Source organism: Spermophilus citellus (assembly GCF_964194105.1).
Source record: "Spermophilus citellus genome assembly, chromosome: 2".
In the NCBI taxonomy this organism is placed as follows: Eukaryota; Metazoa; Chordata; class Mammalia; order Rodentia; family Sciuridae; genus Spermophilus; species Spermophilus citellus.
Genome location: NC_138183.1, coordinates 38,369,997 through 38,383,610, shown reverse-complemented (window position 1 = coordinate 38,383,610; position 13,614 = coordinate 38,369,997). Strand labels below are relative to the sequence as shown.

The window sequence follows — 13,614 nt, the reverse complement described above, 5'->3', positions numbered from 1 at the left end:
AAAACCAGTTGACCAGTGTTGATGGGACTACAGAGGCAGGTAGGAGCCTGCGGGGGCCCTGGGAAGTACCTGCTCCACCCTAAGCCAGGATGTGTGCACACTAACCTGGCTTCCCACCTAATGTCATCGTGACCCTTCTGAGTGAATTCCCTTCCTTCTGGGCCTCTCTCTATTGTCCCAGCTCTGTGTCTCTATGTGCAACTCCCACCAGGCAGGGAGGATGTGCCTGTCCCAAGACCTCCTTTGATCTCTGGGGATGCTTCAGGAAAACACCTGAGAGTGTTGGCTCAGCAGGCCTGGGCCTTGTGCCTCCCTCCCTGGCAGTCAACTAGGGGCTGAGCCTCCTTTGGGCACAGAATTGCTGTTTAGGGGGCAGGGAGGCAGGTTTTCTGCATCCCGCCACAGGGGACAATTGTGCTAAACAGTGGGGCTCTATCAGAGGAAGCAAGACCTGCCACCACTTCCTCCTAGTTTGAAGGAATTGTGACTTATCCTGGATTTTCTTAGGAGCCAAGAGCTTCTCTGTGTCCCTCAAACAATATGATAATAAAGTTCAGCACTTCCTGTCCCATCTCAAGTTCTTCGCTTCTCTGTGGCAGTTTGGAAGAAGGATGCAGACGTGCCACTTTTGGGGGGATATTAGCTGGCCAACACAGATCTTTCTCCTCTACTCAGGGCCACTGCACTGTCTTCCTGCTTCCCAGCTTTCCCTTCTTATCCTCTGTGTTCCCTCTCTGAGCATGAAGTTGCCCCTTGGCTCAATTTGAAGCCTCATCCATTTAGAGATTGGTCTGGCATCTCTCCTTTCCCCCCAGTGTTCCAAGAGCACATGCTCTATATGCACAATTGGTCATTTCAACCACCTTTTCAGGTCTTCAGAGTCCCACCAACTTCTTAGGTCCTATATTTTCCATGATAACTTCCAGAATCCCTCTCCACCACCAGCCTTCCTGCTTTGACTTTTGATAACCTTCTCCATACCTGCAGCCATGGGTCCTTTCTAGCTCCTCAAAGACCCTCTGGGTCTTTGCCTACACTCAGTTATATATTGGAAAAACCTTTCTTTTCTACCCCAAAGTCCCCCTCCTTTCATGTCACCTTCTTCCTACCACCAACAAATTGCCTATGCTGTTAATCCAGGCCAATGCTTTGCCTTCGATATGGAGTCACTGAATTAGTCAGTTTGTGTTCCTATGACAAAACACCTGAAATAATCAACTAATAAGGAGGGAAGGTTTATATGGGCTCAGGGTTTCAGAGATTTCATTCTATGATCAGTGGATTCCTTTTCTCTTGGACCCAGGATAAGGCAACATATCATTGTCAGGGGTATGTGGTAAAGCTGCTCACCTCATGGTGGCCGGGCAGTGAAAGAAGGGAACAAGAAGGGGCTGGGGTCCCAATATCCCCTTCAGGGGCACACCCCCCAAGGATCTAACTTCCTTCAAGTAGGCCCCACTTCTCAAAGTTCCACCACTACCTCTGTGGCACCACAGACTGGTGACCAAGCCTTCAACAAATGGGCTTTGTGGGAACGGTGGTATTCAAGACTCAAACTATCACTGTCCTATGTCCTTACCTCTACAGCAGCGCATTGCTCCAGTAGCTCTTCCCTCGCTTGCTGTCCTATAACATCATTTAATTCTCTTGACTGGATCTTTTCTACCAACACTCACCATACTATGTCCCTTCTTTTAGGAAAACCCTCTCTGGGTTCCCTGACCCTACCAGGGACCTATTCATTGTTCTGTAGCCCGGTGGCACAGACGTCTTGAAGAAATTATTACCACTGTAATCACTAACTGTTCTCCTTCCATTCTCACTTCAGTTTACTCCAGTCACATCTTTACCTCCATAACTCACCCAAGTCTCTTCTGAAAACCACGAATTATCTCCCAGTTGATAAATGATGGTCCTTATTTTACTTGGTGTGTTGGCAACTTTAATTTTTTTTAATTTATATATGACAGCGGAATGCATTACAATTCTTATTACACATACAGAGCATAATTTTTCATATCACATATGGGATTAATTATGCTTATATTATATAGTATATTAACACCAATTCATGTCTTCATACCTGTAATTTGGATAATAATGATCATCACATTCCACCATCATTAATAACCCCATACCTCCTCCCTTCCCCTCCAACCCCTCTGCCCTATCTAGAGTTCGTCTATTCCTCCCATGGTCCCTCTCCCTGTCCCACTATGAATCAGCCTCCTTATATCAAAGAAAACATTCAGCATTTGATTTTTGGGATTGGCTAACTTCACTTAGCATTGTCTTCTTTAACCCATCCATTTACCTGCAAATGCCATGATTTTATTCTCTTTTACTGCTGAGTAATATTTCATTGTGTATATATGCCACATTTTTTTATCCATTCATCTATTGAAGGGCATCTAGGTTGGCTCCCCAGTTTAGCTATTGTGAATTGTGTTGCTATAAACATCGATGTGGCTGTGGCCCTGTAGTATGCTGTTTTTAAGTCCTTTGGGTATAAACCGAGGAGAGGGAGAGGGATAGCTGGGTCAAATGGTGGTTACATTCCCAGATTTCCAAGGAATCTCCATACTGCTTTCCATATTGGCTGCATCAATTTGCAGTCCCACCAGCAATTTACAAGTGTACCTTTTCCCCCACATCCTCGCTGTTGACAACTTTTTATGCAGGAAATTACTTTCTCTTTGAATACTGTCTTGGCTTCCAGAACACCACACCCTTCTGGTTTTCCTGCTACCTCATGGACTACTGCTTTTCAGTTTCCTCTGCTTACTGACTGGTTCAATAATTAGAAATTATTTTCTAATTTCTTGAAGTGGAAATTTCCCAGTACCCTGTGCTTAGATTTCTTCATTTTTTTCCCTTCTGCCCCCATTTTTTATATGTAGCCAGGCTTTCCTTGAGAACATCATGTTTCTTTGTGGAAGATAGACTGTTGAGAGTGTGCTTTCAGGATGAAACACAGATATTAGTTATAATGCTACTTCAGTAATGACAGCAGTAGAGGGTGTGGTAAGTGGTTATAGGCCAGATGTATTTTTTTAAAATTGGTACATAATAATTATACATAATTATGGGATTCATTATGCTGTATTTGAACATGCACATAACCTAATTTGATCAATCTTATTCCCTAGTACCTTCCCTTTCCTAATGCGTTTTTGAAGGTAGATACTATAGGATTTCTGATGGATTGGATATGGACCCTTAGGGGGAAAAGTTATAGATGACATCATTTTTTTGGTCTGAACAAATAGACGATGCTATCATTAACTGATGTGGGAAATATTGCAATTGGAGCAGATTTGGTTATGTGTGAGTGGGTAGATTTGGGGCAGGGATTTATGAGTTTATCTTTGCATAATTTAAGATGAATATTGGCTTCCAAATGTCAATGTTGCTTAGACAATTTGGACATTTGAGAGTGTCTACTGCATGAGACCATGAGTTCCATTGTGGCAGGGCCTGTGTCTTGTTCACTGTTATACTGTCATAGTACCTAGAACATAGTAAGTACTCAAATATTTTAATTGTAGAATTTTTATTATTGACAATCTGGAGTCCTCATCCTTTTGTGGCAATCTATATCTAATAGCATTCATCACATTGATGCAATGATTTGTCTTCTTCACAGCCCATTCTTGAGATTCAACCAATATTAATGTATTACTATGTGCTAGCCACTCTCCTAAGCCCTAGGGTTATGAGACACTATATGAGTCATTAAAGCAGGCTAAGGATGAGAAACTGAAATTCAAGGAAAGTTCATAAAAATAGAGAAGAGGGAGTCAAGTTAAGAGTTATCAAGATTAGAATTCGGTGACAGTCTTACTCTACAGACTGAGCAAAAAAGGAATGCATAATCTAGTATTGTGGGATTCCCGCACACAGGACAGGACACAGGGGCATTCAGCAGGAAGCAGTGTTTGTTAAGTGCTGGCCCCTGCCCAGTGGATGTACATCCAAAGGCTGAGTGAGCCCCAAGCACAGAGGGGTATTGCCTTATATATGCTCTGTTAACCCCCTGGCCCTGTTACATGTTAGCCCCTTTGTCTCCCCTTTGTGGTAACATACATTCTGTTCTGATAGGGTATTTGGTATTATAGAATTGCAACTGTCACGTGGCTTTCTCTTTGTTTTGGGAGAGCCTGGACCACAATGCCATTTCCTGATGTCTGATAGGAAGGAGTGTGTTTGGAAATTTTGAATTAAGTTGCATTTTCTTTGGAGCAAGATAGAGTTTCTCCCCAGATGTTGACTGTACTGTTTGTTGCTCAGGGGAAAGACTGGGCTAGAGAAATGGCTTTGGGAATCACCAATATATCAATAACAATTCAGGTTGGGTACAGATGTACAGTTATTTCTCTTTCCCTGATGAAGAAACCAGGGCTCCGAAATGTCAAGTAACTTAACAGATGTCAGAGAATTCTAACCCTGATTATTATTTTCCACATTCCATTCTTGTGACTTTGACCTTAAAATCTGCATCCTTCCCAAGGGGTCAGACATTTGGCCTGAAAATTATAAAAACACTCAAGGATTTTGTAATGTTTTCCTTGTGCTGTATTTTTCACCCTCTGCTCTTTGTTCATGTTTGTCATCTTCCCCTGAAATTATTTTCTGGCCATTTCAGCCAGAAGATTTCTTCCTAAGGGAAGGGAATGACCCAAATCTTTTACTTTGGGGAGCAAGTATAGCCCTGAGCTATGCCTTTCTGCCATGGCTTCCTTAAGAAACTAGGGGTTTCTCTTTTCCTTCCAGGGAACCAATGCCTGCTCCAACCAGGTAACTAGAGAAGGAAAGACAGGGGACACTGTCCTCAAAGTTTAGAGGGAATTTGAGTATGATGGCCACCATGAAGCTTTACAACTGCTACAAGATGTTTATCAATCATACCTATTGCTCATGGAATCCAAGGTGACTCAGAGTCAAGGGGAAGCATGCAAGAGGCAGAGATGCTAAGTCCCTGATCCTAATTTTAACCACCCATGGGACATTCACAGGCAAAAGTATAAAGTCTAAGTCCTTGTTAAATTCATCTAACCTGTGTTCAATAAAATGGCAGACTAGAAGGCCCCTGGACAGATAACAATATTAAAATCAGCAAAGGTCACTTCTAGGTCTCCAGAGAGGGTGAAGCTGGGTGATTGGATGACTTTGCTTCCTTCTGAGTCTCTTGTTTCTCTGAGGACCTTGTCTGGAAAAAAAATAAAGCAATTCTAGAGGCAGGCTTCCAGTCATTTAAAGGGACACCAGCAGCTTTTTTTTTTCATTTTTTTGTCCTCTTGTGAGCTGGAATGGTTGTCTTTGAAAGTATCAGCCTAGCAGATAACAATTCTAAGAGTATCACAGACACTTACCAGATATTTACAATGCTTATGAAATAAGCCTATTTTGATTCAACATTAATGGCAGTGCTCTAACCCCACCAAGTTCATTTGCTCACCACTCCAAGAGGCCAAAACTAGAGGGCAAGTGTTTGGGGCAATTAAAAAAGTTTCCTGAGGAAGCCAATAAGCCAAAGCTCATAGAGGGGTTCAATAAAAATCCCGAGAATGAGTCTGATTTATTGTTTTAAATAATTTGCTGTTTTTTTAAAAAAGTGTTCCAACTGCATGTCCAAGGTTACTGAGGCTACTTTTGGTGGGGGATCACCCACTCAGTGATGGGGTTGTGAGTGCGGGTGGGAGTGCAGTCTGGACTAAATAGCTAGCAGGAAAGAGCTCTATCTCAGTATAGCAAGCTGTACAAGAGGCCTTCTAAACAGATTTATAGGAGGGGTTTCATTCTATGGGGAGAATGTGGCTAGGACATAGTTTAATGGGGCTTACCTTTCTGTGTAGCTGTTTACAGACCTCAGCTTCTCAGTTCCATCTTGGATTTCTCCATTTCATTAAAATTTTTAGAGAATTGCACATATTTCATTAATGATTAAACAGATATTTCCCTGAAATAGCAAAATATTGGATATTCCCAGCAAGAGAGGCAAAGGGGCCAGAATTTTGATTTGGTTGTAGAGACTCATGTGTAGCATTAAACGCTTAGATTTTTATGATCACTTTTTATGGCTGGTTAATAGACTGGACACTTTCTAAAAACCTTAAGAGCCTTCTTTTGACTATCAGTATGAATGTTTTTGGTGCTTTCTGAAATGCAATGGGACATAATGAAGTGATAGAAAGAAGGGATGGCAGGAATCAAGGACTGGAGCTATTACATTTACTTAGTACAGTCCTTGGTAGGGCAAAACTACAGGAGTCATCCTCTGAGGGGAAGTTACCATGCAGATCCTGGGAGGGATTTAGTTGATTTCAGCACAATTACTTACCATGAAAGTATACTCAGGTAGTAAGGATGGGAGACTCCAGGTGTAGGTAGTATAGAAATAGAACACAGTAGTAGAGATGGATATAAACTGCTGGCAGTAACTTGATAAGCTCAAATATGTTTGATTCTTTCCCAGATAACTTAAATGCTCATTCCTTCATCACACGAAGGCCAAGGAGACCCATGCTCAGTATTTACTCCCTTTACCTGAGAACTCTGGCATTGCCTTTGCCTCCTGGCTCTAAGTTTGTTTCAGTACCAAGCAAATTGAATTTTGTCCCTTATCATGCTCCAAGATCAGGAACATGTCAGCTTTTGTCCCAGGTACACAGACCTCCAACTTCATGCTCCTTCTTCCAGGTTCCCTGAAGGGAGGGGGACAAGCCGCTCTGCTTTTCTACTGGGACCTCATTCCAGGAGGGAGCCATCACACACTCCTTAGGCAGTGGAATGAGAGATACGCAACAGGGTTATAGCAAGCTCCCAGAATGGTTTCTCTAGAATGATCTTCCCAATGCCTACAAGGGAGTTTCTATCATTTAGTTTAGATATTTATCACATTAGCTACGTGCTTTGGATAAACACAAAAACAATCCCTCAACAAGGGAACATTCTGGCATTTCTTTAAAATGACTCATCTGAAATGTAGGTTAAAGCTCCTTGCCTACATAGGAAAGTTGTCTTAGCCTCCCTCATGCCTTCTCTTAACAAAGTACAGTGTGATAAGGAGGAAAGAGACAACTCTTTGTTTTGAGATATAGACTATTATTTCAGGTGGTGCTCTGCTACACCTGTTCATCAAAGGAAATGAAAATAGCAGCGCTCTTCAAGGAATGCCCAGGTTGGGGAGCCTTGAAACACTTCCTCATTGCTTTGGGAGTTCTCTGGAGCAGGACGATGTTTCAGAGCTGAGGGCTGGGAGCTAGGGGAGGCTCCCTGGATGGGAGGCACCAGCCACTCGAGGACAGTGCCGAGGGCAGTGACGGGGATGGCCCTGGGTTGAGGCAGAGCCATGCTGTCGGGAGCGTAGCCGGAGCTTACTGTCTGGGGAATGGGGACCATTTAAGGCAGCTGGGCCTACTGGCTTCTTAGGGGAGGCTGAACGGGCCTTGGCATCTAAGAAGGTCAGGCCCGTTGGCTTCTCAGGGAAGGCTGAACGGGCCTTGGCATCTAAGAAGGTCAGGCCCACTGGCTTCTTAGGGGAGGCTGAACGGGCCGTGGGGTGCCCACTTGGCTTCTCTGTCTTAGTTCTCCCCGTGGGGCTTTTGGCTGGAATGAGGCTCTTTTCAACATTTTCTTTTCTGGTTTTGGACACTTTCCCAGCTTTGGAGAACATGGACTCTATGTGCCCTTTGCCTTTCTTCTCAGGGGTAATGCAGTGCAGAAAGGATTTTATTTTATTTCTCAAGTCAGTCTCTGGAACGATGGGCTTCTTGTGAGAATGGGCTGGCATTGCCTTCCCCTGCAAGACCTGACTGTGCAGAGTTTGGCCCTGCAAAGGTTTACCCTGAATTTTCTGGGGGAGGAAAGACTTGTCCTGGGAAATGCGAGGCACCACGGGCTGGGCATTCTTAGGGTTCCTTGTGGGCTCAGGGATGACATGTGGCTTGCTTGGACTGTCTTGCCTGTCAGGCTCAGATTCTTTCCCCCCAGGAACTACTGGGGGTGGCTCTGGGGACTGCAGCTGAGGGTGATGCTGGTGATGCTGGTGGCTAGGTGGACAGGGATCCTCAAGAAGAAAGCTCTGGTTCCATCGCCAGGAGCCTCGGGGTGTCCTGTTCATCCTTTCTGGCCTCTGATCTTCAGCAGGGTGTCTTTCTTCACTGATTGAGGAGATCCCAAGCCCTGCATCCCCTTCTCCAAGGTCCCCTGCTGCCTTGGGTTTTCCTGGGTCCTCTTTCTTTTCTGCCAATGCCAGGACTTGGGCTGAGTCCTTGATCTTGTCAGGACGTTGGAGCTCAGGGCTCCAGGGTTCCTCCAGGATGGGGTTGTTCACACTGGCCTCTACCTGAACGCAAAGTATCTGGGCCTTGGTCATGTTCGCATTGAGTTGTGAAATCTTGGAAGCCCGGGGGGGTGATCCATGGGGCACTGGTTTGGAACTAAGTGCCTTTAGGTTGTGCTGTACTGCCTTCAACTCAGTGGCCAGCTGTTTTTTAAGGGGGATCCATTCTGAGTCTGGGGCAGGTGGAGACTCTGGTGTGATGGACAGTTCCTGGACTACTGTGCTTTCTGGGGTGCTTAGACTCCTAAGAGACTCCTGTGTGGATTTGTTCTCAGTGAATCCTTCAGTTGGTTCCCTGTTCTCCCTTATCCTTATGGAAATTCCCAGGTGTATCTCTATGACCTTTTTTCTCAGGTGAAAATTTAGTTTGGTCAAGATGTGTGTCTTGGATGAAAAGGGGATAGTAGGAAGCATCTGGCTCCTTGGAGTTACCATCTCTGTCATTTCTTCCACCCGAACTTCAGGCTGGAACTCCTCTGCGTTGTCTGCCCAAGTCTCTTCGTCATCTTGAAAGCACGGTTCAAGCCTCCTGCAGGGGTCTTCAGATGAGATCATCTGAGTCAGTGGAGGAGTTGGAGGCTCCTCTGGGATTTCCACAGGCCCAGACACCATCTCTGTGATTATAGGTTGACTACAGATTGCCGGAGCCATGGCCCTAGAGAGGGCCACACAGTACAGAGCAGGCAGGCCTGACAGGAAGACCAGATACTTGTGCCGCAGCATGGTTTCCAGTTTCTCAATGGCTGTCTCAGACAGGACTTGGGGCAGCTTAGGGTGTTCAATGTCAGCACTTGGTAAGGCCTGCTGCTGCTGCTGATGATCAAGGGCCACTGGCATCCAGGGCATAACTTTGGGCTGAGGGTCAGGTTCACTTGCTGCCTGCAGTTCCGGGTGCTGGCTTTGTGGAATGCAAGGGAAGGGAGCCACTGCCAGGCCTCCAGGAATTCTGCATTCCCAGGAGCTGAATACACAGGCAGGGACCTGGCCCTGGTGGATCTGTCCACATTTGGAGCCGATGTGGCTCTGCAATATTTCCTTGGCCTGGGCAAACAAGTGTGGCATGGGGGTGGGCATTTGGGCTACCATGGGTGAGAATAGGACACCAGCCTCATTGTCGTCTAGGGTTGCAAGCGGGGGCATGCTCACCCTGGGTAGGGCTGTACTGCTCCAGGACAGGGTCTGCTGGTCAGTGGAGGAAAGGAGCAACTGGATGGACTGCTGAATCTTTGGGGGCAGGCCCCAGCGATGGTGAATCAACTGCTTCTGGAGATGGAATTCCAGCAGCCTGCGGGCATGCTCTGGGAAGAAGAGCAGTTCCCTGGTGAGGACTGAGAAGGACTTTCCTGGCCAGGAGGTCTTCATGGTCTCAGGGGGTTGGATTTTGTCACATGGTTCATAATGCACAGGGCTTGGGGCATGCTGAGATCTCTGGAAGACTGCTGGCAGGCCCCACTGAAGCTGGAGTTGCCTCTGCAGCAAGTGCCATTCCAAGGCTTCACACTCAGCTGTAGTCAGAAATGGGACACTGACTTGATTCTTAGAGGGAGACATGCAATTTAGGGGGGTTGGGTGTGAGCCTGGGGCTGAGGTTGGGGCTGACTCAGGTGGAGTTTTGGACAGCAGGGGATAGAGCTCATTGAAGAGAAGAGAACCATTCAAGGGGGACCTGGGCATACTCTTGTTCCTGGAGAGGCCTTTAGAGTCCAAGAAAGTGGCCACCAGGGATTCACTATGCAGAGTAGGGAGGCCACAGAAGAGCTGGTTATATTTGCTCTGTGAGTTATTTGCCTGACCACTTGGCAGTGAATAGAGGTCATTTAGGTCTTTAAGGGCTGGAGATGGCAAGGCTAAAGCCACAGGTTTTGGGATTTTCTGGCAGTGGTATCTTTGTTCTGAATCTATAAGGGACCATTCAGAAACCCAGAAGGTCTGAGTGGGTTGGCCAGCCACATATGAGCACCAGGTCTGGTGAGAAATTGTCCCAAATCTATGGACACAGATCTGAGAAGTATTATTTTGGATTAAAGAAACTGGTTGGTTATTTTCAGACTGGCAATACATTGGTGGGTTTGGCATAAGCTGCCTCAGGGATTCCTCCACTCGCCTGGGGAGCCCCCACCTCTGGAAATGCATCCATTTTTTTACATGTACTTCAAGAAGCCTCAGGACTTCAGGACTAAAGAATGGCAGGTGTGCATAGGGGACTATATGCAAGGCCAAAGGTTGTGCCAAGGTTGTGAGCTCTTCGGTTAGGGGCATAAAAGTGACCTGAGTGTTCAAGGACTGCTGGCCTTGGTTCCCCTGGACAAAATTGGGGTTGTTCTGTCTCATCTCCTGCTCATTCCCTGGAACCACAGACAACTCAAGCCTTGAAGAAACCATAGTCTGTGGACCTACAGGCATCTCTACCAGTTGAAATTCCTGGCCTAGCGGGAGGCGATCAGTCCAGTATTCTTGAATGCTGATTTCTTCAGTTGTTAGTGCTGGGGTGACAGATGTCCCTGAAAGGTCTCTGGAGTGCTGGGAATGGAGCTCCAGATTCTGCTCAAAAGACATACTTGACATGGACAACATCTCTAAGCAGGAAGAGCCCTGTGATGGCCCCAGAAATGTGGGGGAGATCTGGTTGTTCTCGTCCTCCAGCAATTGCTGAATCTCCAGAGCCACACCATTGCAGATTTGGCAGTAGGGATCTGCACACAGAAGCTGCCTCACGCTTTCCTTCTGGGGAAGCCAGCTGTGGCTGGGAAGGAAATCATGGCAATCATTAATAGAGTGACATCTACCTCTGCAAGAATTGTGGGCTGAGGATTTCTACCTCCTTCCCTGAGTCCTATAAGAGTGGGGCCTATGCTATGAAAAATGAGTTCCTTATGGGAACTCATCATTCTGAGAATGGATCCCTTATGGGATGTCTGTGCTGCTGTACCCAGCCTCTGTTGATTATCAGTCTCATTCTCTAGAAATTTTAAGAAGATAATAGGCTCCTGGATGAGGGGTCCCAGGAATTGTCCTTCCTGAAGACAGACCAGAGGAGGAAATGTCAGCAGGGTCCAGGAAGACCCAGGAATCTTCCCTTGAAAATGTGTAACTCTATAAAGAACATGAGAAAGAGGAGAGCTTTGTGTAATACCCATTCTCTTAATGGGATAATTGTGTCCTGGCTGAGTGTAACCCCATGTAGTGTTTTTTATTTACTGATCAAATCTTGAATTGTAGAACTACTGTGACCCTAGCACATTGCTGAATAGGGTGTCTCTTCCCTCTTGAGGTATTTGAACTACTGTCTTCCCTTGCAAACCTCTCAACCAGGGAACCAGCCTCCATCTTATCTGTCTCCTCCCAGTCATTATTCCTCTCCTCATTTCTGCTCCAGCCCAGGCTGAGAGACCACCACAAGGCAGGCTGAGAGTTGAAAGACTGCAAAGAGCAAGAGATCACCTTTTCATGACAGAGAGCAGCTTCCGCGGCTTCTCAGCTTCTTCTTGGCAAAATCTTCGAGCTGAGGAACCAGGACAGTTTTATGTCATGTGTGTACTTCAGGGACATTCTCTAAGAAGCTGGAGCCCTTTGACTCTCAGCGAGAGGGAACTGAAAAATTCAACTGTTCAATGCTCTAAGACACTTCAATGTAAATCGGATCATTCATGACTTGCTCTCCTGCGCCTATTATCATCTGACCTTCACAACCTCACTGTGAGGGAGGGTGGGTCATCAGATGGTTTTATGGAGGACAAGACTGAGAGATGAAGTGTTACAGAGGATTTTAAAACTAGCAAATGACCATTAAGGGCATCTGTTTTACTTCCTCAATTCTTTATTCTCCAGGGAATGAGGTAGACAATTTTCAAACATTCCCAGGTTCTGATTCCTACCCACAGAATTCCTCTGTGAAAGTTGCCGATTTGGGTAGTTGGAGACTTCAGTGGTTAGAACACCCGTTTCCTGACACCAGGGGTCATAGAGGGACAACTACCACATGGGAAGCTAGCCCACAATGGAAGGGAGTCAGAGAAAGATTTAGGACTTTACCTCTTGATGCTGCATCTCTTGCCCTTTGCCTGACTTTTCGGTGACGCTTGAAGACAAAAACATTAGAATGAAAGTGGGACACCATTTTCTTTTTCATGTCCAAAATGAGACAAAGCTTACATACATTTCCTATCCTTTTCTATGTATTTGTCTGCATTTTATATACTCTTCTACATTTCCTTTACCTATACTTCATCTTTTTTTTCCACCTCAACATTTTTCCCTTCTCTGCTATTTCTGATTCTCTTTAAGTCTTTTCCAAACTCTGTACCTCCCATAGGTCTATGAGAAGTTCTGATGGAAATTGGCATAAAACAAGAGGAAGAATGGTACATCCTGAAGGAGGTATGGTTCTAATAGTCACAGGACTTGAGCTTGTAAGTGATTTAAAGGACTGTAAGCCAGAAATTCCCCCATATGGGGAGATCTTCTGAGAGCCAGTGAAGTAGATCCCATATCCAGGTCTCCACTCAAGTCAATCAGAGGTTGTTGGCTTTTCAGTTAGGGTAAAGTACAGGGGTGAACTTGTTTAAAAAAAATGCTTTTAGCCTCTGAGGAAAAAAGGACTATATAAAAGTACCTGAAGGTATGGTATTAAATTTGGCAGGGAGGGGTAGTGAGGTCATAAGGTGTGACCCTGGACCTTGAAAGCTTAAACTAGTTCAATTGTGGTCACAGCGTTTCCCTACCCGGCAGCAGCTTCTTGTAGGCTCGAGCTTCAATCCACAGTAACTCCGTCTAATCTGCCAGATAATTAAGATAATGATGAAAATGAAGCCATATGTATATAAGAACTGTCCAAAGTCCCACAGAACAAATGTAAAGGTCAACATGGCCTAAGATTCATTAGCATGAGGAGACCAACCATCTCCATATCTAGGCGTTCAGGGGCTTAGTGCCAAATGACTCCCAGTGCTTCACCCTTGTCATGTCCGCCTCACAGAGGACAGAACCAGGCTGCAGACTGCATCACAAAGCCCTCCTGTTTCACAAGGGAGGCTCATGTGGTGGTTCAGTCTGTAGGAGAAGGTGTCTGCTCCTCTGTGAAGGTTGCAGAGCCTGCGTCTAGAGGTGCCACACGCACATGTCTATTTCCCACTTTCTCTTCATTCTCCATTTCCCACAACAGGCTGCTGGCTCGGCTCACTCCTTTCACAACAACTATTTGGTCACCTGTCCTAAGAAAACTGAGTGCTTTTGTGACACAGGGGAGGGAAGGAAGAGTGGAGGAAGAGTGG

At 45.7% G+C, this 13,614-nt stretch overlaps 1 protein-coding gene across 1 annotated transcript; it reads right to left on the bottom strand.

The window, feature by feature from the left end:
- Positions 1 to 7,261: 7,261 nt before the first annotated feature.
- On the bottom strand, positions 7,262 to 13,209 carry LOC308641501 (protein SPATA31F1-like; the record flags this gene model as incomplete). Its single annotated transcript, XM_081280193.1, has 5 exons — positions 7,262 to 7,455; positions 7,570 to 11,087; positions 11,786 to 11,846; positions 12,377 to 12,422; positions 13,066 to 13,209. 5 exons carry the CDS (start codon positions 13,207 to 13,209, stop codon positions 7,262 to 7,264), a joined length of 3,963 nt encoding a protein of 1,320 aa, XP_081136319.1.
- Between the last annotated feature and the right edge of the window lie 405 nt (positions 13,210 to 13,614).